Here is a 26,823-nt window from a genome sequence, read left to right on the forward strand (position 1 = left end):
AAAATTAGCTTTTCTCGCTAGTTTGTACGTGTCTATGGTTGTTGCTATTGACGTCCTGATTTCCCCCCAGGCTCTTCCATATCAGAGCAGGGCTGTACAGTGCGATGAAAAAAACTGTCTGTGCGTGTCTGTATATTTTTAAACGTAGCACTGGTGCAACATCTTTGATTTACTATTTCCCCAGACTTTATTGAACAAAAGTAAGTTACGTGTAAGAAAAATGCTTTTTACTGGCACAGTGTGGTCATCTGGATACAGTGGAGGAAAATACAGGAACCAGCAAAGGCACAAAGGCAGAACCGGTCCAAAGTTTGGGATCTAAAGTGCAGCTACACGCAGATTGGCTAATGCTAAAGCTAACGGGTAGCAGTCTCACGATCAAGTGGCGCACAGAAAAATATATGACGATCGTAAACTAAGAAAGACTAAACTCTACAAGTGGATAAAAAGTCCCCACCATTCTGTTTATTCTGCATCCTGCAGCGCTACGGATCCGAACCGCTGCAGATACGAGTCACTTTACTGCTACAAGTCTGCTCCACACACAGGAACATGATATAATTCACAAATGCTTCAATGTTTGAACATAATTTAAACTGGATTATTGCCAACCCGTACATAATAGACATGCCACCATTACACTGTTAGCAGCAGAAATTAAATGTTATTACCATTTCCAATACAAATGCATTATATTTTACTGGATATATTTGTGTTATTTTGACTAAGATGAGTGTTATCAATACAAACCTAAAATGTCACTGAAATGTAGGTGAAATATTTAAAAATATTTTAACTACTAATATCAGATGGGAACAAGGGAACTAAACACCAATCTAATGCATATTATTGAGCCTTTCATAACAAGTCTGTTATTTCAGCCTGATACTTTTGTTGTTTTATTTCATATTTTTTTGCAGCAAACCAGTTTTGTTTCACTTAAAACGTCGGCAAATGGAATATTCAATTCATCAACAGAAGCTTAGATTAAAACACTTAACGAAAAGATATTTTGCCTTTAAAGAGCAAGTCACCCTCTGCCTGAGTATTACTCAACTCCCACTTCCTGTTTGAAAAATGCAACAAATGTTGCCTAGCAGACCGAGAGGGTGGAGCCGTTAACAAATACACACACAGGCTCACGATGACATTGTGACATCATATGGTACCAGCTAACATTCTAGGGTACCTCTTAGCCAATAGCAATGGCAGATTTGAATTCAAAACAGCACAGAGTTTTTACCTGACAACGGCACAACACTGACAGGTTGGAATATTTTAATTTTTAAAGAGCAAGTCAACCCCTACCAGAGTCTAACTCCACTCCCACTTCATGTTTGAAAAATGCAACACATGCTGTTGCCTGGCAGACCGAGAAGGCGGAGCCGCTAACAAATACACATACACTCAGGCTCACGACAGCATTGTGACATCATAATGTACCAGTTTACATCATAGCATACTTCTTAGCCAATAGCGGTGGCAGATTTAAATTAAAATACAGTGCAGAATTTTTACCTGACAACGGCACAACACTGCCAGTTTTAGGCAGAATATTTTAATTTTAACTAAGATGCACTGAAGTGCCAAATTATTGACGACACGTGTCTGCAGCACGATTAGACACTCGTTTATTTAGTTTATCAGCAAAAAAAAAGTTTATTTGGGGGTGACTTGCTCTTTAAGAGCAAGTCACCCCCTGCCAGATTCTTCCTCAACTCCTACTTCCTGTTTGAAAAATGCAACAAATGCTGTTGCCTAGCAGACCGAGAGGGCGAAGCCACTAACAAATACACACACTCACAACATTGTGACATCATAATGTACCATCTAACATCATAGTGTACCTCTTAGCCAATAGCAATGGCAGATTTAAATTCAAATGCAGTGCTGAGTTTTTGCCTGACGACGGCATTGCTGACAGTTTTAGGCAGATTATTTAAATTTTTACTAAGTTTAACTAAAGTGCCAAATTATTGACTGAACGTGTCTACAGAGCAATTAAGACACTCATTTATATAGTTTATCAACAAAAAAATGTTGATTTGAGGGTGACTTGCTCTTCAACTAAAATGCACTAAAGTGCAAAACTATTGACGACACGTGACTGCAGCACAATAAGACACGCATTTATACAGTTTATCAGGAAAAATTAAGTTCATTTGGGGGTGACTTGCTCTTTAACAAAGTGAGGCAGTTGAACGCACAGAGTATGCATGTGCTGGTCCATGGTCAAGATGGTACCACCTCTGCCTCAATTTGAGCCAGGAAAAAGTCTGTAAAGGCTTTTGGACAGGATCGACTCCGAACATTGATGAATCGATTCTGAATAAGTAAGAACCACGATTCAGATGTGAATCGAGTTCATCAGGCACGTCTAATGATCATCTAACCATAAACAGAGGATTCACACAATTTAGCTTATTTCACTAGATTTATAATAGCTCACAAGTACTCGCTTGATAGTGTTTTCCTAGGAAACTTCCCATGGCACGTAATAAGCGGAATAAAAAAAAAAGCGTTTTAGCCTCATTGCTGGTTTTCACTCGCGTGCCTCATGTGACTCTGCAGTCGTGCCAAACTCACTGGAAGTGTTTTGCTCCACAACTAAAAATAGCTCGATGATGGCTGTTTCTAAGTAACTGATTGATCATTTAGTAATCTTTTATAGGTTATTGATCGCTGTAAACTCTAGCATTGTCCGTTTCAGCTCCTGTTTTTAGCCGTAGACAACTGAGCCTCTTCTTTCAATACATTTTTTTAGTTTAGTTCTTTGTGGTGCACCACTTTCGGGTCTTGGAAAAAAAAATATGTACATCTTTGTCCTGATTAGAGTGATTGTAATAACCGAAGACCGCTTGGAATTTTGTTATATTAACGCCCAGTCACAAATAGCGTTCTGTGCAGCGCTGGCTACTTCCAGACCCCCATCTGCATTTAGTGACCTTGATGGAACATCATGTGAAACCCAGCAACGCAATCGATACGATTTAAAACGCAATCGATACGATTTAAAATGAAGGTGTGGCGCGGCGCATCTGCCTCCGGTGTGCCCCAAGCTTTACTCCACTCCCATTTCCTGTTTAAAAAATGCAACAAATGCTGTTGCCTGGCAGAGCTAGAGGGCGGAGTCACTAACAAATGCACACACACAGGCTCACAACGACATTGTGACATCATAATGTACCAGCTAACGTCATAGTGTAATTCTTAGCCAATAGCCAGGCAGATTTAAATTCAAATGCAGTGCAGTTTTTACCTTAAGATGGCACAACACGAACAAGTTTTAGGCAGAATATTAAAATTTTAACTAAGATGCACTAAAGTGTCAAATTATTGACTACATGTGTCTGCAGCACGATTAGACGAGTATTTATATAGTTTATATCTGATAAACAAAAGTTGATTTGGGGTGACTTGCTGTTTAACAAGACATAACTTTTATGGGTCATTTAAAAAATATTTCCAATTTGAATTAGCTTTGTCAAAGCAGCTGCTCAACGTGCATCAAAATGAAAATAAATGTAAAGGACAGACGACAGTTTGAAAGTGGCGTGCACCTTCACTTTAGCCAGTGGAGTCCATGATTAAACGACATCACCATCTAAACCGCACAAGATCGTTAGGATTTAACTTAAGACTTGCAGAACTTTTATAAGATATTATCTTGTAAATCAATACAACGGATTACCTAATTTCTCTGGTTTTAGCAGTTGTGTGGTGCATGGGCGGGTAAAGCCAGACCAGGCCCATTTGAAAACAGTCCAATCAGCTAAACGTTAGCTTAGCTACCATTAGCAGCTAATTTTAGGCAGAAATATCACCTGCGTTGGCTGTGAACGACTAAATCGATTTAGGATTACTTTTACACTCCTAAAGTAAGAAATGCTGTCGTGGAATGAACACATTGACACTCCGTACAACTTTATCACAAGACTGGTCTTGCAAAGCTGGACGCTGTTAGGGTTGAAATGCATACGAATTGGCTGTAGCGCGTTAGCTAGCGAGTTAGCTTCAGCGGCAAAGCTACTCACATTTCTTAAGCCACTTCATCCAGTAGCGAACGATGAGTCCGTGGTGTTTCTTGTTTTCAATGCACCAGGTTGAGAGTCCCTGTATTGCCTCCATAGTGTTGGATATTCCTTCAAAGCGACGGTCCAACGATGCTTCCAGAGCAGAGGTGGAGCTGCGGGCTCCTTGGCCGCTTGGAGCCCCCGAACCAGCCGCCATCTTCCCAGCACTGAGGGAATGAAGGAGCTAGGCGGGGTAAAGAGGATGACTCGGGGAAGACACGCCCCTTGGGTTTTACCATAACAACTCGCGCGTCATGCTGCGCGAGTTAAAAAACGAAACGAACTGAAATGGGGGTACGTTTTATTTATTTAAGGCAGTGACTGTAATGTTACAGAGAAATGTTGCTACAGCATTCAAAACATTACCAATTTCTCCAAAACAAATCCTTTAAGGAACTTCTGTAAAGCTTTTATTAGTTTCTTTTCTCTCAATGTGCTGGCACAAAAGTTGTGCACGTTGTTGCAGATGTGGTGCACTTTTACTCAGTTTAAGCCACGACAATCTGACTTTCTCTTCGTCACGTACAGCCTTGGGAGAGGTATTTACATTACACAGTGCAATCTGTCTCCAAAAAATATATGACAGAAAGCCTATATCACCAAAGAAAGGAACACTGACGCATTTCGACACACGCTCCTCAGCAGGTGCCCTGATCGGTTCTGTTCGGACAAAAACATCAAAGTCCATCCAAAAAGATTACCACAGAGAGGAGCAAACTGCAGCAAGGACGTGGATCTGCAGGCTGGCTGACGGCAGACGTCCCTGACTGAAACAAAATGCTCCTCTGTAAGGTTTCAGTCATCTGTGCCGTCTAACACACTGTGGCTCAGGGCTAGGTCCCAGTAGTGCTCTGTGCCATGCTTCCTAAAGTGTTCTCGAGCCAAGCTCTCTGTGGGGCACTGCTTGAACTTCATCTCCCCAAAACTATGCTCCTTCGCTGTTCCCTGGAGAGCCCAGAAAAAAAAAAAAAACTCAACAAGACCAGAAAAAGACATTTTAAAATGCAGAATGTAAAATGTGCCACTCACCTCCCAAATCAGCCAACATTTGTTGTTTCTCCTGGTGTCGTCATCACCATCTGGATCTAAATGATACAAAAGGTTGACAAATTCAATGATAATTTAAAACAACTTAAGTAGCACGACCAAAACCACACTTACCATCACGTTTAGAGTTGTGCTCCTCCCATTTGATTCTGTGCATCATGAGTCTCTTAAACTTTTTCTGGGACTTGGGACCTAAAACGTAGAAAGAAGCGGATTTACTTTAGGTGTTTGCGTCACGATTCTCTTAAAGCATGTGAAAGGAACAGATCAAATTCAAAGATACTTCATTAGTCCCAGAGGGAAATTAGAGTTTCAGTACACACAATTCAGAGATCAGACATGCATAGGCATAGACACATGACAAGAATTGGTGGCTGCGGTCAAAGTCAATTTTATTGTCAATTCTGCCACAAGCACAGGACATACAGAGAAATGAAATTATGTTACTCTAAAACCCTCGCTAGATAGCAAATAAACATTTAGTATAAACAGAGTTTTAAAAATGTTAAAAAAATGTTAAAAAGTAGTGCAATCTAGACACACAGTGCAAATGGAGATTGTAATTTTACCATAAGTGACAGACAGAAGTCTTTTGAGGTAATTGGCAGATCAATACTGCACAAAATGACTTGTGCAGACCACTAGTGAGAGTGTGAGCGTGTAAAAGTAACCGAGTTCAGAGAGACTGTGGGGGAAAAGAGAGGAGAGGGGCAGAGCCGGGAGGGAGTTTAGCTTCCTAACTGCCTGATGGATAAAGCTGTCCTTTAGTCTGTTGGTCCTGGCCTTGAGACTCCGCAGTCTCCTCCCTGACGGCAGCAGCTCGAAGAGGCTTTGCATTGGGTGAGTGGGATCAGCCGCAATGCGAAGGGCCTTTTTGTGAGGCGGGTGCTGTAAATGTCCGGTAGGGAGGGGAGAGAGACCCCAATGATCTTCTCTGCTGCTCTCACTATGTGTTGGGAGGGTTTTAAGGCAGGATACGTTGCGGGCTCCGAACCACACAGTGATGCCGCACGAAAGGATGCTCTCGATGGTGCCTCTGTAGAAAGTGTACAGGATGGGGGCTGGTGCTCTTGCTATTCGTAGTTTGCGGAGGAAGAAGAGACGCTGCTGTGATTTCCTGGCCAATGCTATGGTGTTGTTTGTCCAGGAGAGATCCTCTGTAATGTGCACACCCAGGAACTTGGTGCTGCTCACTCTCTCCACAGACACACCGTCGATGGTCAGAGGAGCATGCTGAGTGTGTGCTCTCCTGAAGTCCACAACAATCTCCTTGGTCTTCTCCACATTCAGAGAGAGGTTGTTGTCAGCACACCACGTGGTCAGGCGGCTCACCTCGTTCCTGTGGTCGGTCTCATCCCTGTTGTTTTTCAGACCCACCACTGTCGTGTCATCCGCAAACTTGATGAAGAGGTTAGAGCTGTGTAATGGTGTGCAGTCGTGGGTCAGCAGAGTGAAGAGGAGGGGGCTCAGCACACATCCCTGAGGGGCCCCCGTGTTTAAAATGATGGTGCTGGATGTGTTTCTGCCAACCCGTACTGCTTATGGTCTTCCAATGAGGAAGTCCAACAGCCAGTTACACAGTGAGGTGTTGAGACCCAGCTTGACCAGTTTTTGAGTATGCTGTTGGGGGATGATGGTGTTGAATGCTGAACTAAAGTCTATGAACAGCATCCGGACATATGAGTCTTTTTTGTCCAGATGTGTGAGTGCTGAGTGGAGTGCAGTGGAGATGGCGTCATCGGTCGAGCGGTTGGGCCGGTATGCAAACTGGAAGGGGTCCAGGGAGGGGGACAGAACAGACTTGATGTGTTGCATGACTAACCGTTCGAAGCACTTCATAAGGATGGGAGTAAGTGCAACAGGACGGTAGTCATTAACCCTCCCACTGTCCTAATGGGTGTGACCCCGCGAGGAAAGTTGACCATTGAGCAGGGTTGATGGTTTATCCCTTGGGTCCATGTGGCAGGGGTGAGGAGTGAGCACCACCTCACCCCTGCCACATGGACTGCAAGGGATAAACCGTCAATCCTGCTCAATGGTCAACTTTCCTCGCGGGGTCACCCATAAAGGCAGTGGGAGGGTTAAAGCAGGAGGGAGATGGCATTTTTGGGACCGGAATAATTGATGTGGCTTTAAAGCACGTGGGGACAACAGCCTGGGTAAGTGATATGTTGAAGATGTCTGTGAAGACATCAGTTAGTTCCACTGCACAGTCTCTCAGTGCCCGGCCAGGAATATTATCAGGACCCGGAGCTTTACGTGCATTGATCCTGCTGAGGGATCTCCTTAAGCTGTCCGGGGACATTCGCAACCCTGAGTCGCGCTACCTTAATAGAGATCAGATGGTTACATGAGGATTGGTTCAGGTGGAAGAAAAAAGGCACTTCAGAGTTACCCTCCACAGGGAGGGCAGCTTTGCTATCTCCAATCTGGTCCGGGAACGCCTTGGGGTCCTGCCGGAGGAGCTGGCCGGGGAGAGGACGGTCTGGAGCTCCCTAGATGCTGCCCCCGCGACCCAGACCCGGATAAGTGGAGGAAGATGACGACGATTTCTATTCCCTGGCTTTCCCGGCTGAGACGGTTTAACCCTTGTGCTTTCCTGTTTTTTTTTTTTTTTTGTTATTATGGTTTTTATTTGTTTTATCTATTATATGTTGCTGTATCTAGTTTGGTGATGTATTGTCTTGTACAGCACTTTGGTTGGTGTTGGCGGCGTTTAAATGTGCTTTATAAATAAAGGTTGATGATGATAATAATAATAATAAAAAACGTCTTGTTTTTAAAAAAAAACTATTATCTCGGTGGGTTTACCGTGGCTGCGGCGTAGGCACGGTGACCCTTAACAGCCACCGTATCATCTGCTGAAGTTGCCGGCGGCACATGCGCACTTTGTTGTTTACAACTAGAGCTGAAACAACTAATCGATTTAATCGATTATAATCGATTATTAAAATAGTTAACTTTTTTAGTCATCGATTAGTTGTTTAATAATCACATTTTACCGCATAAAGTCTATTTTTACCACAATCTGACATCGGTTACAATCTGTTAAATTTGCCGCCAGTGTGTGGCAGTAATGAGCCACTGATCTACCAGTGGAGCCGTAGAAGAAGAAACAAGCCAATAAGTGCCCTCGGTTTTCATGACGTATCACGTTACTGACGCTCATCTTGCTGTGAGAGATGGCGGAACAAGAAGAAATACGGAAGAAAAATAGAAGCAACAAAACTGAAGAGAAACCCCGGACAAAAACCTCACGAGTATGGGAGCACTTCACTCTAGATGCCATGAAAAGACGGGTGACCTGTAAAATATGCAAAAACCATCTAGCATGGCACGGAAGCACAACGTCCCTAAGTGAACATTTGAGATGAAAGCATGTGGGGGCTGATGCAGCAGAGGAAGAGCCAGCCCGGTAAGTAACAGAAAAGAAGTCATCACTCCACGCAGATCACATTTGGGACTTAGTGTTTTAACTGAGTTCGTTATAGTGAATGTTAAACATGTTTTTTGTCCGCATCAGTCTACGGTGTTCTACTTCTGATTGACTAGATGCAATTGTGAATCTCCGTGTTGTGAATCATGCGCTTGCCAAATTTAGCACGTCTGTTTATAAGATTATTATATACGTGTGATTATTAAAAGGCTGTTTTACTATCTAACACTGTAAAACGCCTCACAACACATTTTTATCAAAATAAATGATCACTGTATATTGTTAATTAATTCAAATAATATAATATTGATTTACTGTTGTAGTGTGTGTGCTGCTTTATTTTATATGTGTACTTATGTCAGTCAATTTGTGTTTCTTATGCAGAAAAAAACAAGCAACAATGGACAACTACATGGGGAACAAGACACTCACCCTCCAGCAATGCATACCACTTACAAACTCTATTCTAGATTCTACATAATTTTTTATGGAATTTACCGCTTATATTTTGATGCCAAAAAATTATTCTGGACTGATATTTTGCACTGTTTAGCTCATTTTACACCGCTGACTGTGTTCATGTGCAATAAAATAGATTGCAGTCAACTGCACAATTCTCTTGTTTTTCTTTTTCTTAACTGAAATGTATTCATCACTTGTAGAGGTTAAATAGCTAAACAATAACAAACCGATTAATCGATTAATCGAAAAAATAATGGACAGATTAATCGATTAGGAAAATAATCGTTAGTTGCAGCCCTATTTACAACCAAAACTTTCTTGAAGCTAAAGCTGAAATAATGGCCAAAAGAGGAGACGGCAGCGCTCAGGAGGACATTTATTATCCCTCAAAGAAGACAAAGTCGGAAGTACGGGCAATTTTTGGATATTTGAAGAATGCCGAGGGACAGTTGTTGGCAGCACGTGCAGAAAAAGTGTCTGTGAAAGGCAGCAACGCTTCAAATCTCATGACACATCTGCGTGACCATCACCCACAACTCTACAGTCAACGCAAGGCAAGCTAACGTTAGCGTTTTAGCTAAAATGCGTGATCTGAGTATTTGGGTTGAGGGAGAATGCAACGAGTCGCTATATAAAGCAGCCGCAGCGCCGCTACCTGCATATAAACCATGTCGCGGACACCGCCATGTTGAAATGACGCTATGCATTACGGGGCTCCCAGGGGCAGATAAGAGTTGGTCTCTCTCCGAGAATAATTATGAATTTAACAACGATTACTGCCTGATGACATTTTCCCACATCTGCAAAGCTCACTGGAAGGACACAAACCGAGGACGATATTTTCCTGATATAGGGTTTATTACTCAAGTAAGGGTAAAAAAGTATCTGATTAGAAGGCTACTTGAGTACTGAGTATCATCTGGTCTAATATTTTTAAAATGATGACATCAAACAGACATAAAATAAGAAGTTATGGGCAAATATTGGGATTTTAAAGACTAAAGGGAAAAAATGTAAACAAATAAACAACATAATTACAAAATAAAACATTTTAGGCTAAATTTAGACAAACTGAGGACAATATTTTCCTGATATACAGGGTTTGTTTAATTGTCTGAAAATTTAACACGTTTAAAAAAAATACCGCGATAATACCGAAAACCGTGATAATTTTGGTCACAATAACAGGATGTTAAATTTTCACACCGTGACGACTCTAGTTACGAGTGAGATAACCGGCACCAGCCCGGCTCACAGATCATTCCTCACCTCCCTCCACCACAACCAGGTTGACGTCTCTGTGCAGAACCACCGTCCCTGTCAAGTACAGCTGGTTTGCGTTGGCCTCCACTTTAAACTTCTTTGCAGGATTTTGCAGGTAACGGATTCTGGAAAGGCAAAGTTTTTCCTTTCAAACGCTGTGAAACACCATTTTATTTGCTCCCTCCTCACAAATCAGTACCTGTAGACTGAAATGTGAACTCCATCGCTGACGTCTTCTTTTAACTTCTTGACCTTCTTCTCTTTTCTCTGCTCTGCTGTGAGCTTACGAGCTGCGTTGGCCTCCTCGTGAGCTCTGCAGTGTAAAAGTTGGAAAAGGGAAATGTTTGAGCCCGCAGTCGACTGGTTTTCCAGCGAGAAGACAAATGACCAGATTTAAAATAAGATACTAACTTCTGTCTCTTGGCCATCTGCATTCTCACATGGTTCTCAATTTTGGTGGGATCCTGAACAGCCTCCGTCCCCAAGACTCTCATCAGGTTGGAGATGCGGACTAAAAGGAATAAAAACAAACGTCGGCCACTTTTTGCTCAGCCTCACGTTGCAACAGTGGTGAATACCGCTCTACCTTTGGGTTCTGGTGGCGGCATCAGCCCCAAACGAACTTTTTCTTGCACTTCTTTTTGTGCCTCTCTCCGCGTTTGTCTTCTCAGTTTCTTCTGTTCTTTCTTTGTCAAGTACACACCCAAAGTTACCGGCTTATCTCTGTCCACTGAAAACAAAAACCATAGAGATGCTTTAAAGATGGGAACATGGGGTTAAGACTGCTCTACAGACAGAAAATACGAACGTCTATATTAGCTTCTGATGAAATAATGCTCGTACCACCACACGTTCATGTTTTTAAGTCCAGGCTCAAGATCCACCTATTTAGGTTAGCTTATATCTAATTATTTATTATAGTTTTATTTCTCGTTTTACATTATATCTTATTACTGGCTTTGCATGTTTTATATGATTATCTTTTAGCACAGTTTCATTATTTAATATTAATTTACTATCTATATGATTTTATTTATTACTAATTGTCCTACTTTTGTCCCTTATATCAGCTCTTTTATTTTCATATTTTTACTCATTTTAATCCAGTGTTCTCTCCGTGGGGACCCTCTGCCCCGGGGGCGGTGGTCGACTGTTGCTTCCTGGGCGCTCTACAAGTAGTGTTTAAGTGGAGGTGGGGATCTATGCTCCCCCTCCACTGAGCGCCCTGACGTAAGCCCCCTTCAGGCAGGCCATGAAAAACGGAAATGTTCGGGACTCTGTCCTTAAGACCTTTGTGTCTGAATACAAACATCCGGATAACCTTTTCAGTAATTAAACCGGACGAAGCCTCTAGTAACAGGACCGGACTTGTCACGGTCAGGGTGGCTGCTTTAGACTGGTGAGGTCGTGTTCCAGACAGGGAGGAGGGGGGGACCGGGGGACGCTGTGCACACCTAGATAGCTCGCTCCTGTAGCATGCGGTGAACCATGGCAGCTCGCCTCCTACGGTACCGTCTCCTAGACACGCGACGGAGCACTTCACACCGCTTCCGTGATTCCTTTATTAACCATTGAGCTTCATCACCCAGGTCTCTTATGCGTCTTCGTGTGCGCAGAATTATGCTCAACATAAGTCCGATCAGTGAGAGGAATTCTATCTCTTCGTCGGCCATGTTTGCCTGAATAGCTTTGTTTGGGTAAATGATGCATGTACGCCCGCCGCACTATGTTTACGCAATGTCTGGGTACAAAAACGCCCATGAGGTGTATTCACTGGAACAGAAATTATAAAGGTGATGAACACTGGTTTAATCGGTTCATCTGAAGTTGTCTATAGTAAGAATGAATGCCTTGGAAGTCGTACTCTGGGAGACAAAAGCCCAGAAGAGCCTGTTCCAGCATGGAGAATTCAGCTGGAGGACAAAGTAGCTTCAGACAGCAGGATCTGGACATCTCTCCTCTGATTGGCTAACAGCAACACGACTCTACCACTGACTGTCTGCTCTGCAACGTTGATGTTTCATCTCCACGAATAACACAAGCCTGGAGGAGTTCTGCTGTGTGGTGGAGTTGCTAATGCTAACGGTTAGCTTCTACTAGTTTAAGACGTTCTCTGCTGCTTCCTGGACGCTAAACCAACAACAGCCTTCCCCCGTCGTGAGTCCAGATGGTTGAGTCCATGGATGTTAGTGACAGTGTGACGTAGATCTGTCAGGATTTCTAATCCTAGAGTTTCACCGTCTGAAATCACTTCTGCATGATTCACAAACGTACCTGGAGGACTTATCTGAGCAGGATGTTCGACTAAGTTTGTCACACCAAACAAATCCAGATCTTCAAATTTCGTGGCTGAATTTCTGTGCAAGACAAACAGGGGGGGGGGGACATGAGTCCTTTATAGAAACAATCTTTTTTGTCACAAAATTTGACGGTCAGCTTCTCTCCAGAGTCGCTGACGCTTGCTAAACACTCCCCACGCTTTAGAAATGTCATTTCTTACACGGGTATGGAGGGAAGGATGAAAGAGTCCCACCACTCGATGTTGGGCACCTCTCCATCGCCGATCTCTTTCTTAGGAGCGATCAGAGCCAGTTTGGTGGAAGCTTGGATTCCTGTCTTCTTTGCAGCCTGGGCAATCTCATTCTGCAGCCTTTCCAGCTGGGCCTGATTGGGGAAGACGTGAAAAACTCCTAAAGGATGATTTTAAACCAACGTAAACCTCGGTGCAGAATCCACTCACCTTAGTTCTGACTCTTTGAGCGATCTTTTCAAAGCGACCCGGCTCGTGGAACCTGAAGGTGCGACGAGTCCGCTGGGCTGCTGTTGCAAGTACACGCTGGTCAAAGTAGGACGTGGACTCCAGGTCCTCCCCAGGCTTCTCCTTCAGCTGCTGACGGAACTGCTCCCTCTTCACAGCTCGTATGTTGGCTGCATGGAGCGAGGAGGACAGTTTAGGGAGCATTCGCATGAGGGCAGTGAATCATCTTAACCCTTTAAGCGCCAAAGTCGCAGAATTGCGACAAACAGCAATGTTGGATTTAATAAGCCACAGCAGCAGAAATGAGCCCTCATGCAGTTAAAACGTTACACTGCGGGGCGGCAGACACCTGTAACTTCAATCCTAGCAGCATTTGCGGGTATGTTACTATTCAAATTTATGGAATATTTAGCGTTTGAACCCCGCCCACCAGTGGCAGAGCCGTGGGGGTTGTCAGAGCAGTCAGATGAGTGAGAGCGAGCGAGTGGTAAAGGAAAAAACACGCCGAGAGGAATGTTCAGCACTGACGAAGCTCTTCGTCTAGCACTGACAGATTCGGATTCGGAGGAAGAATATTTCCTGTCCGAGGATGACCGGCGCGCAGCAACAGGGAGCAGGGTATCTGCAGGTTTAAGGGAGCCAAATTTAAGACTTTTTAAGACCTTTTTTAAGGCCACTTTGACCAAATTTAAGCGATAATTTCCAGCTATTGCCTGGAAACGGTGCTAACCACGTCGCGGATGTAGGATTAGCCATCCAGTTACCATTAAACTTGCACTTCCCCATGGCGCAAGCGCCCACTAGCTTAAAGTGCATGTCAAGTGTGCCTCAAGAGTCTTACCCCACCCACGTATCAATTTTGAAAACTGCAACATTAGTAGGCGTTGCCTGGAGGACCGAGAGGGCGGAGCCGTGGCAGTGACGAAGAGACGGCTAACTAGACGAAGCTAGCTCCCTTCACTCTGAGCAGTCATTAGAAGTGGAGGACGTTTCTCCCCCTCCTTACCCAGACACTCGAGAAGAAAGGGACCAAGTCTATTTGGAGGAGACAAGCGGACATGAGCCTTATTGTTTTGAGCTTGTGAGTTGCCTGAAATTACTGGAACCGACCCAACAGACCCATCTCTGAACGTAAGTAGCCGTTAGCCATAGCATTGGATTAGCTGCAGGGTTTGTCTCCATGGCCCTAAAAAGCTAGTATTCAGCATGTTTTAGAGATTTATCTGCATCAACACACCTGGTTTTAATCAGCAACAAACAGCTGAGCTGCTTAACAGCTTATCTAACCTGTTAAAGCAGGAAAATCCACTGAAACGTGCTGGATAGCAGCTCTCCAGGAGATCTGGGCTCAAGCTAGTCTGCTGCATAAAGTTATGAAAATATCCCATGAGAAAATTATTCTGTAATGTGTTCAGCCCATTAAAACTGCCCTGATTTCATTATTTATTTACTGATACTAGCTGCTCTTGGTTGCAGGTGATCCTCTGGTGTCTGCAGCTGGTCTCCTGCTGATGTCGTCGGGATCAGGAGCTTCCAGAAGAATGTGCCTTTCAATGACTCTTTCCCCCTTATTTGTTATATTAATTAAATAAATCTCAATTTATATATTTCCTGTTTTTGTTCATGTCCATAAATACTTAAACATGCTTGAAATTAAAACGAGCTTTTAACAGTGAGGTGCTAGTTTAATTCATCACAATAGAGCTAGTTAAACATGCGACAATGTGATAATTCAATTAATGTAATTTATAAATATCCATTAAAATATCAAAACTGGAATCAAAATGAGATATTTGGCAGCACAAAAAACTTGTCAAACACAATATTTATTATAATAATTGTAGGCAGACAGGAGACAGAGCTGATGGAGGTTCTCAGTCATCAAAGGATGGCTGAAGGCTTTCCAGGAACAGGAGATGTGGTGTTGTCTCTTCTCTCTCTATTCTGCCAGATGAGCTGATAGGTTACAGGTGTGTGAGGACATCCTCATGCTGTCATAACCAGATGACAGGAGTTATCAGGTGATCAGCCAGGCTAATGATGAGATGCAGAAAGAAAACAAATCATGCAGAAAGAAAACAAATCCAGGACAGTGTACAGTAATAAAAATAATATGTGGTGTTGCTTACCTTATGTGCTCTTATTGAGTATTAACGTGTGCCTGCCTCATGGTGTAGAGTCCATATTTTGCTGAGTGTCCTGCAGTAATGCAGGTTATTAGTTAATTTACTTTTGATAGCAAAAACAAAATATTTAATTTAAAAGTTATTTACCAGGTGAATCAGCTCACACGTCACCACCTGGTGGTGACCACCAAGTGTCACAGGGCCAGAATCAGTAGCCTCCTTCATGATGTAATCACATACTTATTTAATTGTTAATATCTTAAAAATTCAGAAATGTTTTAATTTTTTTTTTACCTTGAACAGTTCACTGAGCTTGCACTGTCACTGAGGTGGAAGCTGGAATCAACAGCAGACACCTCACACCGTGGTCTTTTCAGGAGGTGTGGATGCTCTGGGACCTTCTGGAAGATGAATTTCTGTCATGGTCCCTGTGTCACAAGACACTGAGGCTGTGAGCTCTATAAAAACAAAGAAGCAGCACATTTATAAATGTTTAAAAGAGCATAAAATCACTTGTAACAATCTGTAAAACAAATTAAAACTAGAAGGTAATAAAATGTTTACATAGAAGATTATTAAAAATAATTCACCTTTGCTACGGGTAACACCACGTCAGCCTGGACAAGTGCATTCTTGCAGATTACTAAATCAGTCTGACAGCCAGTGTCTTGGGTAGATTTAGCCTGAAAAAAATAGAAGCACATTGTTGTTTATAAAGTCAGATAAAATACAAAAGAAACTGTCCCATATAGGCGCTTTATAACATTCCTAGTGTGTGATGTTATTATAAAGTAAAAGTCAGTCACATATGATGTGGAGACCCTGAAATGCGACCTCCTGAACAGAATTCCTCACGGAACCGGGTCACGCTGTGCTGGATTTCACGCTGTAATGCTGTCTGTCAACTAGTGCTGCGTTAGTTTAGAGTCACTGTTGCTGAATTACCGACTGACACAAAAACAACCCGAATTTTCTCTGAGCCTGACAGTCATGTGGACCGTTTTGTCGGCCAGGGCTTCGAGATATGTTCCGATTCGCCGCTGATTCTAACCTTACATCCCGTTCCACATTTTGTGAACTTGACAAAATAGCCCGAAGGCAGTGCAGACTGATATTAGCTAAATGGAGTGAACCACGTCTCTCAAACTTTGCATTTAGGTAGGAAATTGTCTTTAGAAGATGTTAAAACTTTTATTTAGCTTACTCACCTCAGACTGGAGCCCGTCATGGTGGGGGAGCAGAGTCGGTGGGCTGCATCTAAATCGCGGAAGAGCCACGGTGGGCACAGCCTCCCTCTTGGAACGGAGACGTGCAGAATCGCGGGTAAAATGCTGGTTGCAAACTACAGCACCAGGCGGGAGCTGAATCTTTTCCAGACACGCAACCACTGGCGCCTAATTTCTAAGTCCAGCGGAAAGGAGTGCAACCCGACAGAGCTCCGCAACCATACTACACTACACCATCTCACCATACTAACACGATATGGAGCACTAAACCCGAACTACTTTCCTAATTACACTAACAGCCAAACAGTAACTAAACTACAATATCCAACAGCCAAGCTAACACTAAATAAGTATGTATAACACTAAAAGCTATGCTAAAGACTAGGATATGCTAATGCTATATGCTAATGCTGAACTACGGCTAGCCTCCTACACTCTCATGCAAATCCAACTCCCAACTCGCCACAAGGCGTGGCCGAGACTCCCGATGCTTTTATAACGTTGACACAGAGCTGCTACGTAGTACTCTACTGGATTACGTAGTATCTTACTCTTTAGCCATTGGCTAAAATTTATTCAAAATGACTCAAACTGTTTTAAGCTGAAGGTGGTGGAGCTATACTGTGGTATTTAGGCAGAATTTTTAATTTTTTAAGAAAATGCACCAAAATGCTAAAATAATGAATACACACATTTAAAACACTATTAGACACTCATTCATACAGTTCATCAGCAAAAAAAGTTAATTTAGACGTTACTTGCTCTTTAACCAGCTAATGTCCTCATCTAAAAATAGCCCCCTTTCACAACCAACTGCATGTGTACGGTTCCGCTTACGGCACCATCGTACACAAAAAAGTGGAACACTAACTAGAAATTCATGAAAATTTTATAGAAATTAAAGAATCTTTTTTATTGGGTCTTTGTGGTAATTTAAGACCTTTGGAAACTGCATTTAAGGATTATTTGTCATTTTTAAGGATTTTTAAGACCTTAAATTTGGAAAAGCAAATTTAAGACTTATTAAGACTTTTTAAGGACCCGCGGATGCCCTGAGGGAGTCTGTCAGGCTGACGGACTCTCTGTTGCTGCGCGCTGACGGCGTCAGCGACGACACGGTTACACGAGCAGCCCATCCAGCCCTTTTCTTGTCCGATGTTCTGCGGCGGGGGGGTGCGTTAGGAACAGCGACAAAGTGGCACTGCCTCTCTCTCTGCTGCTAAAGCTACGGATAGCAAATGCTACGGGCGATGCCTGAGCGTGAACGCGCATGAAGCAGCCTGCTCGACCCGAGCATCTCTCTTTTTCTGTGGTTTTACAGAAAAACAGGCAATCACAGTAAAAATGCCAGGGCTCATTCTACAGGACCAGGGCATTGCAGGAGAATGTATGAAGAAGACATTTATTATTTCTATACATGTTTCAGCCGTCAAACTTCCATAATGTCCCTTTAAACCAAACAAACGGCACCCCCACCCAGGACGATACGACGCACGTACCTTTGAGCGTGGGCATGCGGTGCGTGAGTTCGATCTCTTTGCCCGAAGCATCTACAGTTCTGCCCTTGTCGTCCAGGATAAGAGGTGTTGGTTTGTTCACCTCTTTAATTTCTACTTTCCTGTATTTTGCACACAGAGAATGCATCTTTATTGGGGCCGTGTGAACAAACACATCACAACACAACACAACAGCCTTTCCTTCGGTGCTTACGGTGGAGCGATTCCCATTGCGTGTAGATTAGCGAGAGCCACTAAGTTGTGAGGTACCGTGTTCCCCAAAGTCCCCAGGATACCGGGCTTCATAGCCAGCTGGGACTGAATACGGGCCTGAACCTCAGCAGCCTTGCGGGCCTTCTCAATAGCATCGTTCATGAAGCTCGCAGCCTGGGAGGGGGCGATAGACGAGGCGCCACCAGCAGAACCAAGAAGTCTTGAAACAGGTGAAGGATCTGCCTGTTAATGTAGAAAAAGGGAACAATTTAAGCAGAAAATGTGTATTTTTGTTCATATTTGTGACTTTTACACTTGTCAATAATCTCCTTACTGAAGGTGGAAAGTTCAGTTGTTTTTTTCTTTCTTCAATCTGTTTAGTGGCAGCTTCCATCATCTGTTTGATCTGTTAGTAAAACAAATGATTAGACAACACTACTGAAATACTCCACCAGCCGTCCACACGAGCTTTACCTGCATCTTTGTGAGCATGCCGGGGCTTTCAGATGGAGGCCCGGGTATGACCTCGGGGCCCTCCACCTCCTCAAAGCGGTGGACTCGTTTCCGCTTCACTGTCGTCCCGTCTCCTGTTTCAGGAGCTTCTCTCACGGCGGCGGCGGCAGCATCTGTCTCCTCGCCAAAGACATCCTGAGCCCCAACAACCAAACCGTCAAACAGCAATCAAATTTGTTAAGTCAATAAAGCACATATCAATGGCAAAGAAAAGCGCAGTTACGCTTTATTTCATTAACTCATTCGCTGCCAGCGTTTCTCAGTTTTTACTGTTTTTTAAGAGTGACAGAACGTTGCGCTAGGATGATGTCGACGCCAAAACAACCAAAACAAAGCGGAGACTCCACGCAGAAAGGCTGCAGCCGAGTTTCGAACCTAAACCTTCGTGCTGCGAGGCAACAGTGTTAACCACTGCGCCACCATGAAGCCACACACAGTTAAACAAAACAGTGTTGATTAAGGTGTGTGTGTGTGTGAGAGAGATAGAGAGGGAGAGAGAGATAGAGAGGGAGAGCGAGAGAGAGACAAAATAATTTTAAAAACCCGACTGAAACGAGTATTCGGCTCATCCCTAGCTGCAACCACCCTGCCCTGCATCCTCCTTCTTGCTGCCTGCCGGCTGTGATCACAAGCAACAACAGAGTAGTTCCTGCTGCTTCTTCGGGAAACGGCGCAAAAAAATAAAAATAAATCAATAAAACTTGGGATCTTGTAGGCGTGGCGCTGGGATTTCAGCCGTAAGGGAAACACTGGCTAAAGGTTGCGTCCGCGAGGTCCGCACAGCGAAATTGCCTCATTTTAACAACCACGCCCCTCCACCGCGTCTCAGCACGGCCCAAAATTTCCGCACCGCGCACCTAGGAAATTTTCTAACCACGCGGACAGAAGCGGAAAAACATGGCGGACCGGCAAGAACTAGTATGGCAGAGGTTCGTAAACACAGACATTTGTATGATTCAGCTCTCAGAGATCACCGTGATCAACATGTTGTTAATAATTCTTGGAGAGAAATAGCTCGCACTGTCGGAAAAGACAAGCACGCAGTTAAAAATAATGGAATGCCATGTTGTAAACAGTAATTTCTTCTTCTATGGTGTAGTGTTGGATGCATGCTGTAGAGCTCCATGCTGCCCCCTACAGTTTGGGAGAATATTGGCTCACCGCAGAGACAAGCCGCACGAACCATAAACGCTGCAAGTTGTGAAGCGCGTTCCATCCGCGAGCCGCATCACCGCGCGGAAAGTGAACGCATCAAGCATAAACCAAGCTTTATCCTCCATTGGAAGCAAAAGAGACTTGCATGCAAGTCTCTCGTAGATTAGTTTCACCTTTACGTTCAATTACTGATTTAAATTAACTTTTGCACCAGACTAAGTTTGAGTTTCACCGGGATTGCACTTGAGATAATTAAAGGATTTTGCAGCCTTAACTCAAAGTTTTTAGTAAAAAAATAAATAAATCAATTAAAAATAAACAAAAAAACGTTTGTTTCTTCAGCTAAATCACATTCTGATCTTATTATTTAATTGTCCAATAATAATGAAGACAAAACATTTCCTAATTCCATTTTTGGTTCTTTTTAAAACACAGGAAAGGTTTCTCTTTACCTTGCCAACGCTTCGTTAAAACGGAGTAGGAAGTGACGCCACCATCAGCTTCAGCGCTGGAGATGTTTTGCAGTCGGCAAACGAAATGTTAGCAAGGTAAAGAGAAACTTTCATGTGTTTTAAAAAGAACCAAAAAGGGAATTAGAAACTAGACACAGTAAGAACACCAAAGATGACATAACAGTTCACTTTGTTACCTTAAGCTCCCTCTTGCGGTTCTTTTCACCTCCTCCTTTGTTTCCACGGGAGCTGCGGCTCTCCTCGAGAGCTTCGAAAAGCCGTTCCACAAAACCTCCAGCAGAGTCATCAAGGAAAGGGCGCAGCTGGTCTGAAAGCACAACAGGGTGAAAATCAGTAATTTAATCGTCATTGTAGCAAAATTTTCACACAGAAAGTAATTAGACAGCAGATTAATAAATTTGTAATGTGTCCAAACGAAAACGTCTGCTAGTTAGGGTTGTCACGGTAACCAGTGTAGCGGTAAACCCCGGTAAAAAAGTTGACAATAATAATAACCGTCTTGTTTTTAAAAATATATTAACTCGGTGGATTAGCGTGGCTGCGGTGTAGGCGCAGTGACCCTTACCAGCCACCGTATCATCTGCTGAAGTTGCCGGCGGCACATGCGCACTTTGTTGTTTACAACCAAAACTTTCTTGAAGCTAAAGCTGACATAATGGCCAAAGGAGGAGACGGCAGCGCTCAGGACATTTATTATCCCTCAAAGAAGACAAAGTGGGAAGTACGGGCATCTTTTGGATATTTGAAGAATGCCGAGGGACAGCTGATAGAAGACGGCTATCCTGTTTGCAGCACGAGCAGAAAAAGTGTCTGTGAAAGGCAGCAACGCTACGTGGCCATCATAATGTAGCCTAGGGCTGGGCGATATGGCAAAAATAGAATATCACGATTTTTCCAATATTTTATCACAATTTTGATTTTATCACGATTTTTTATCCATGAATAGCATAACTTCAATTGCGTATTAAAGAAGAGAAACATTGAATAAATAAACATTTATTCATATTAGGGATAATCAGCACAGTGCTAACACACTTATATTTTAAACTCACACCAGAGATGATAAAAGCCCTGAGAGAAACAATTACAAAAATCAGTTTTTCTCGTTTTTCAAGTAACTTAACATAAATTAAAATCGTAAACAAATTTAAAGTGCAAACATGTCAATTGCAAACGTATTGTGCAAACATTAACTTCTTCAAAATACTATGTAGCTCCCAGTTGCTCATGTAGTGGATAGTTAAGCTCAAATACGGCTCTGATGTGCAGCTGGACCAGAGATCGCTTGTGGTAGCAAAAAACTGCGCATTCTGAATATTTTCTGCAACAAGTCTCTAAATAAAGTAAAATTTTCCAGTGCAGATTGGAGACAACCCATAGAAGCACTGATTTGATCTCATTTCAGAGAAAAATAGAACAGGTCAGATGCACCTAATATATAAAATTACTAACAAACTCAGGAATCTTTCTTTGCTTCACTGTTCTGGTGCTGAAAATATCACTAATGCAGATCAAAGGAGATCCACAGATGAATGCACCTCTTATTTATTATTTGGAAACTACATTTACTGCAGCTGGCAGAGGCAGAGATTGTTTCTATTGATACACGGATTTACAGAATCATTTTAAATGTTAATAGGGGAAGACTGCAGGAGGGAGCGGTAAAAACAAGAAACTACGAGTCTGATGAAACCTGCTGGTTTTCCATCAGGCAGTCACGGGGCAGCTCCAACGACCCAGTGACCGACCGGCTCGGCGGCGAGCCGAGGCGACGTCGTGCTCTGCTTAAGAAGCGGTGTTATTTTCCTGCTTCAGAAGATGCGTCCAACGTGTTTTTACGCTTTCTCCGAGACATGTCACGTCGCTAAGTTGTTAGCGCCGCGCGCTAAGGAAACCCTGCGTTCCTCTTCGGAACGAAAACCTCGTTGTCGCTCAGCCGCGGCCGAAGCCATGTTTGTTCACACACACGTGAAAACAAGCGGGGCACTAATATATTACTATGACTCACTCTGATTGGTTAAGGGTCAAACAAAGGCGTGTCATTCCCCTGAGGTAAGTTCTATTTTCATTCAAAGGCAGAATTTCAACAGCAGAGCTGTGAATCGTGATAAAAAGGTCTCTCAAAAATGACAGACCGTCAGATGTGTAGATCGTAAAACGGTCTAAAATCGTCATATCGCCCAGCCCTAATGTAGCCATTGTCTCACGACTCCGCCATCTCCAGTTCGCCACTTTTCACAAAATCTTCTGGTTGCCACTGGTCCTGGTGGTTTTTCTTCCAGTTCAACGAGTTTTCTTTTGGAAGGCTGGCTGACTCCGGTTAAAAACCGCCACATTTCACCGCTAGTTTTAACACGAAGCTAACCGCTAACTCGATAAACTGATTGAATGGGATAGGTGGAAATGACGTTGGATGTGGCACTCGCGTACGTTTGTGTACGTTGCATGCAGGCGGGAGGAGTATCAGAAATCCATGGAAGATGACTGATAAACAACTAATTTGGTGCAAACATTTACTCGCCAGGTGGCAGATAGAGCTCAAAGATTTACTCGCCAAATGGAGCAATTTGCTCGCATTTGGCGAGTGGCGAGTGTTAATTTTGGACCCTGGCTGCACAATATATCGAAAAATTATCGTCATCGCAATAACAGGAAGTGCGATAGACCCATCGCAAAGCACGTCAAAAATGGCGATAAATGTTTGGTTCAAACATTTCCATCTGTGTCATACATCAACTTTTTGTAAACCAGCTGTTTTTTATGCGGAAGTATTATATGACCAATCAAATGTAGCCCTTCTGTTATGCGGCCAATCAGATGGGTTCGTTTACGTAATACGCCCGCCCCCTACGTAGACCCTTACCCCAAAATTTCACTATCTCCGCTCCGCCCCCGCTGCCGCTCGCTTCCCTTGTTCATCATGCTGGCTCAGACTAACGAACACACTTTGTGCTGAGGTTTCTGGAATCAGCGCTGCTTTCAAACGTGAACGTGAGTCCGCTCGGTGTCGTTAAGCAGCTGATAATAACCGGGCTGACTCCGACACGTGCCGGTGAACCAACCCACCAACCTTCATGTCGCTAGTGTTCCACCGGGTGGTGACGTTAGCCCCAGGCTCCGGTTAGCTTCCAGCTAAAAGGCTACAGCACTCTCCTCCCAGTCCCACCCTGCTAAAGAGGGCCTGGAAAAGCTCCCCCACACATCAAAGTGATTTTTCATTTATGAGCTTTTATGACCTTGTTAATCAGGATAGTTGATTTGCTGCTGCACATAAACTGTCAGTCAGAAGCTCTGCTAGCCGGTTATCTTAGAGGAGCTAGTTCAATTTGTTAGCTTGTTATCAGAATCATAGTTGCAGTTTCATCATCTGAGCTGCTTTTTAAGATCTAGGTAAACTTGTTCAATTTGGGGTTAAAAACAAACGTTTTCACATATTTTCCATGTAGTTTTTTGCCAGTTCCTCTTCTGAAAGGTAGACAATTGTTTTTCTCTTTCCCTCAGAAAATCTTAATATTCTCCTAGTTTGGCCCAGCACAGTTCACTTCCCAGTTACAGCAACAGCCTTATATCATAACCACATAAGTGGAGAAAATGCTCAGTAGCAATGAGAGAATTTGCTGTTGCATTTAAGTGATGTTAACTATTATTTAACATTTAAACTTATTTTCTGATTTTTTATTTATTCAGAAACCCTGGTAAGGGATGTTTTTCTGTATTTGGAGCATCAGAAAAAGTTTTATGGTGGAGGTGATGTTTTAAAGTCACTGAGAAACTGCATGCATGCAGTTTGTTGTTTTGCTGCTAATACAGTAGCAGGTGCAGCTGCTAATACAGAAGCAGGTGCAGCTGCTAATACAGTAGCAGGTGCAGCTGCTAATACAGTAGCAGGAGCAGCTGCTAATACAGTAGCAGGTGCACCTGCTAATACAGTAGCAGGTGCAGCTGCTAATACAGTAGCAGGTGCAGCTGCTAATACAGTAGCAGGAGCAGCTGCTAATACAGTAGCAGGTGCAGCTGCTAATACAGTAGCAGGTGCAGCTGCTAATACAGTAGCAGGTGCACCTGCTAATACAGTAGCAGGTGCAGCTGCTAATACAGTAGCAGGTGCACCTGCTAATACAGTAGCAGGTGCAGCTGCTAATACAGTAGCAGGTGCAGCTGCTAATACAGTAGCAGGAGCAGCTGCTAATACAGTAGCAGCTGCACCTGCTAATACAGTAGCAGGAGCAGCTGCTAATACAGTAGCAGGTGCACCTGCTAATACAGTAGCAGGTGCAGCTGCTAATACAGTAGCAGGTGCAGCTGCTAATACAGTAGCAGGTGCAGCTGCTAATACAGTAGCAGGTGCAGCTGCTAATACAGTAGCAGGTGCAGCTGCTAATACAGTAGCAGGAGCAGCTGCTAATACAGTAGCAGGTGCAGCTGCATATTTTTGCAATAAAAATGTTATGTTGTAATGGAATTCATGCATTAGTTTTTGTTTGCTTTAAACCCAGAGCAGACGTCACACGCCAGACGACATCAACACTGCATACTTAAGTATTTGTTCATTTATCGCGAGTAATATCGATATCGCAATATTAGGCACCGTTATCGAATATCGCAGGTTTTTCTAATATCGTGCAGCCCTAGTTTACTTAGTTGTCTGAAAATGTAACATGTTTAAAAAATACCGCGATAATACCGAAAACCGTGATAATTTTGGTCACAATAACCGTGAGGTTACATTTTCACACCGTGGCAACCCTACTGCTAGTAGATAATTAACTGGCCGTTTTAATTAGCTTTGTGGAAAAGTAAATAAAAAACATTCAAGCTGATCAGAAATTTTTTTTGTACAATCCAAATTGTGCCCGTTTCAGGGCGTACAAGTCAGCTGGAGAGGAAAGTAGCTTCAAACAACAGGATTTGGTGTCTTGTTCCATGATATTTGGAATTCTTGCCTTGGATTGGCTAACAGCATCTCGACTCTACCAGCGACTTAATTTTTCTGCAAGGTTTTATCTCCACAAATAACTAAAGTGAGGAGTTCTGCTGTGTGGTGAAGTTGCTAATACCAACAGTTAGCTTCTACTAGCAGAGACTTTCTCTGTTGTGAGCCAAGACAGGTGAGTCCATGAATGTTAAGTGACAGTGTGACATAGATCTGTCAGGCTTTTCTAATCTTAGAGTTTCACCGTCTGTTTTCTATCTGAAGCTAACGCAGGAGATAGGTGTAGGAGACTATTTTCATGTTAAGCATGCATTAAACGCTCAGAAAGACCCATTAGAATCAGAAAAAATTTAAAATGTTTTTTCAGTGACCCACACCTTCAATTATCAGTTTTAAGTGGGCGGTCAAAACGTTTTTCACAACTTTGACCATGACGTTTAATGAGTTTAGCATGTTTTTGATATAATAAGTCTAATATGGTCCATTGGTTTACCTGTGGTCTTTCTTTTATCCAGCCCCTTTCCCACACAGTGTAAAGCTGCAGTGACCACAGTGGGCTCGGAGAATCCAAGCACCTTCTTCACGGTGCGCTCCACCCAGGGTCTGAGCTCCTCCACCTCCCGCTTAGGCAGGGACATCCTCCAGTCCTGCAAATCACAACATGCAGATCGATCATTCCACGATAAACTCAGTTTTTTAATGCTGGCCTCGTTTTCGAACTCTTTCACCCGGACCTAGGTGCCTCGAACAGCATTAAACAATAAACAGGACAATACACAAACGAAACATACTTGCAAAATTTTTTTTGAGTATATTAACTGTTACATTAGCAGGACGCACGCAAGCTAAAATGAACTTCACCTGCTAAAACTCCACAGTTAGCCGCTAACTAATGTTAGCATAGTGCTATTTGCAAGCGACCAACATTAGCTAATTTGGCCTCGTTAAACCCGCAAATATCTCGATTTTCCTATCTTGTTTACAATTTGCAGCAAATTTAACAGAACATACCCAAACAATCAAGTTTTAGGGACTTAGATCACCCAACTCACCAAGTTTTTGGAAAAACTTTCTGTTTAGCCGCGCCGTTCACGCAACGTTTCTGCTAAAAGACCTGGAAACGGAAATGACGTTTGCATCTTCTTCGTGATTTTTCTCAAACCTTGTTGTTTCTGCCACCTATTGATCATATGAGGTACTGTCCACATTTTATTATCAATGGACAATGAGATGATTTAAAATATATCAAGATAATTTGTTAAACTGGGACAAATACGAAAATAACAGGTTTACTGGCAGTTTTTATTTTTTTAAATTACATTAAAACCCACCGAGAATAATTTAGTTTAAATAAGGATTTTTTAAAAGTGGTTGGTCATGTTTTTAATATGTCTAAGGACTTTAAGTCACCCAAACAAAGATATAATCTGTGCAAAGTATTTGCCTTTTATTTACAAAAATAAAAACGAAATGGATTAGAAAAGCTCATGAAAATCAAAAATAAGAAGACCTGGCAAAACTTCCTAATCCGATTGTAAACAGGAACTTAATTAGCATGTAGGTGGACTGCATTGTTTGTTCTGTCAGACATTTGTTATCCTGTTCTGCAAACTTATTTAATAATAATTAGGTCATACATACACCTCTCC

The 26,823-nt window shown here is 42.9% G+C and overlaps 2 protein-coding genes and 2 long non-coding RNA genes across 5 annotated transcripts in view; 1 reads left to right on the forward strand and 3 right to left on the reverse strand.

The window, feature by feature from the left end:
• The window catches only part of rprd2b (regulation of nuclear pre-mRNA domain containing 2b), a 51,540-nt gene extending 47,267 nt beyond the window's left edge, over positions 1-4,273 (reverse strand). For both annotated transcript variants that reach the window (XM_054741136.2, XM_054741135.2), the window contains exon 1: positions 4,035-4,273. In XM_054741136.2, coding sequence (XP_054597111.2) covers positions 4,035-4,230 — 196 coding nt within the window. In that variant the 5' untranslated portion in view covers positions 4,231-4,273. The remainder of the gene's footprint in view (positions 1-4,034) is intronic.
• An 84-nt stretch (positions 4,274-4,357) lies between these two features.
• On the reverse strand, positions 4,358-26,337 carry prpf3 (PRP3 pre-mRNA processing factor 3 homolog (yeast)). Its single transcript, XM_015974938.3, has 17 exons — positions 26,227-26,337; positions 25,668-25,821; positions 20,418-20,548; positions 18,575-18,748; positions 18,435-18,506; positions 18,102-18,343; positions 17,891-18,009; positions 13,022-13,209; positions 12,782-12,945; positions 12,556-12,638; positions 10,868-11,011; positions 10,693-10,792; positions 10,481-10,594; positions 10,288-10,406; positions 5,235-5,312; positions 5,103-5,158; positions 4,358-5,018 (listed from the first exon to the last, which is right to left on the reverse strand). The coding sequence occupies exons 2-17, from the start codon at positions 25,810-25,812 to the stop codon at positions 4,869-4,871; spliced, it is 2,079 nt and encodes a 692-aa protein (XP_015830424.1). The 5' UTR covers positions 25,813-25,821; positions 26,227-26,337; the 3' UTR covers positions 4,358-4,868.
• Positions 14,035-14,646, forward strand: LOC139069889 (uncharacterized). The gene is made up of 2 exons (XR_011520560.1): positions 14,035-14,170; positions 14,516-14,646. It is a non-coding gene; the product is annotated as an uncharacterized lncRNA (long non-coding RNA).
• Positions 14,943-16,606, reverse strand: LOC139069888 (uncharacterized). The gene is made up of 6 exons (XR_011520559.1): positions 16,374-16,606; positions 15,756-15,848; positions 15,460-15,623; positions 15,313-15,384; positions 15,169-15,238; positions 14,943-15,073 (listed from the first exon to the last, which is right to left on the reverse strand). It is a non-coding gene; the product is annotated as an uncharacterized lncRNA (long non-coding RNA).
• Positions 26,338-26,823: the final 486 nt, after the last annotated feature.

The sequence above is a fragment of the Nothobranchius furzeri genome, chromosome 5, assembly GCF_043380555.1.
Source record: "Nothobranchius furzeri strain GRZ-AD chromosome 5, NfurGRZ-RIMD1, whole genome shotgun sequence".
NCBI classification, from domain to species: Eukaryota; Metazoa; Chordata; class Actinopteri; order Cyprinodontiformes; family Nothobranchiidae; genus Nothobranchius; species Nothobranchius furzeri.

Bases quoted from the DNA above. Each gene is read 5' to 3' on its own strand.
- prpf3 (XM_015974938.3), bottom strand. From the start codon at position 25,812: ATGTCCCTGCCTAAGCGGGAGGTGGAGGAGCTCAGACCCTGGGTGGAG. The intron at 5,159-5,234 runs GTAAGTGTGGTT...TGTATCATTTAG, and splicing joins GCACAACTCTAAACGTGATG to ATCCAGATGGTGATGACGAC. The intron at 5,019-5,102 runs GTGAGTGGCACA...TGGGCTCTCCAG, and splicing joins AATGTTGGCTGATTTGGGAG to GGAACAGCGAAGGAGCATAG.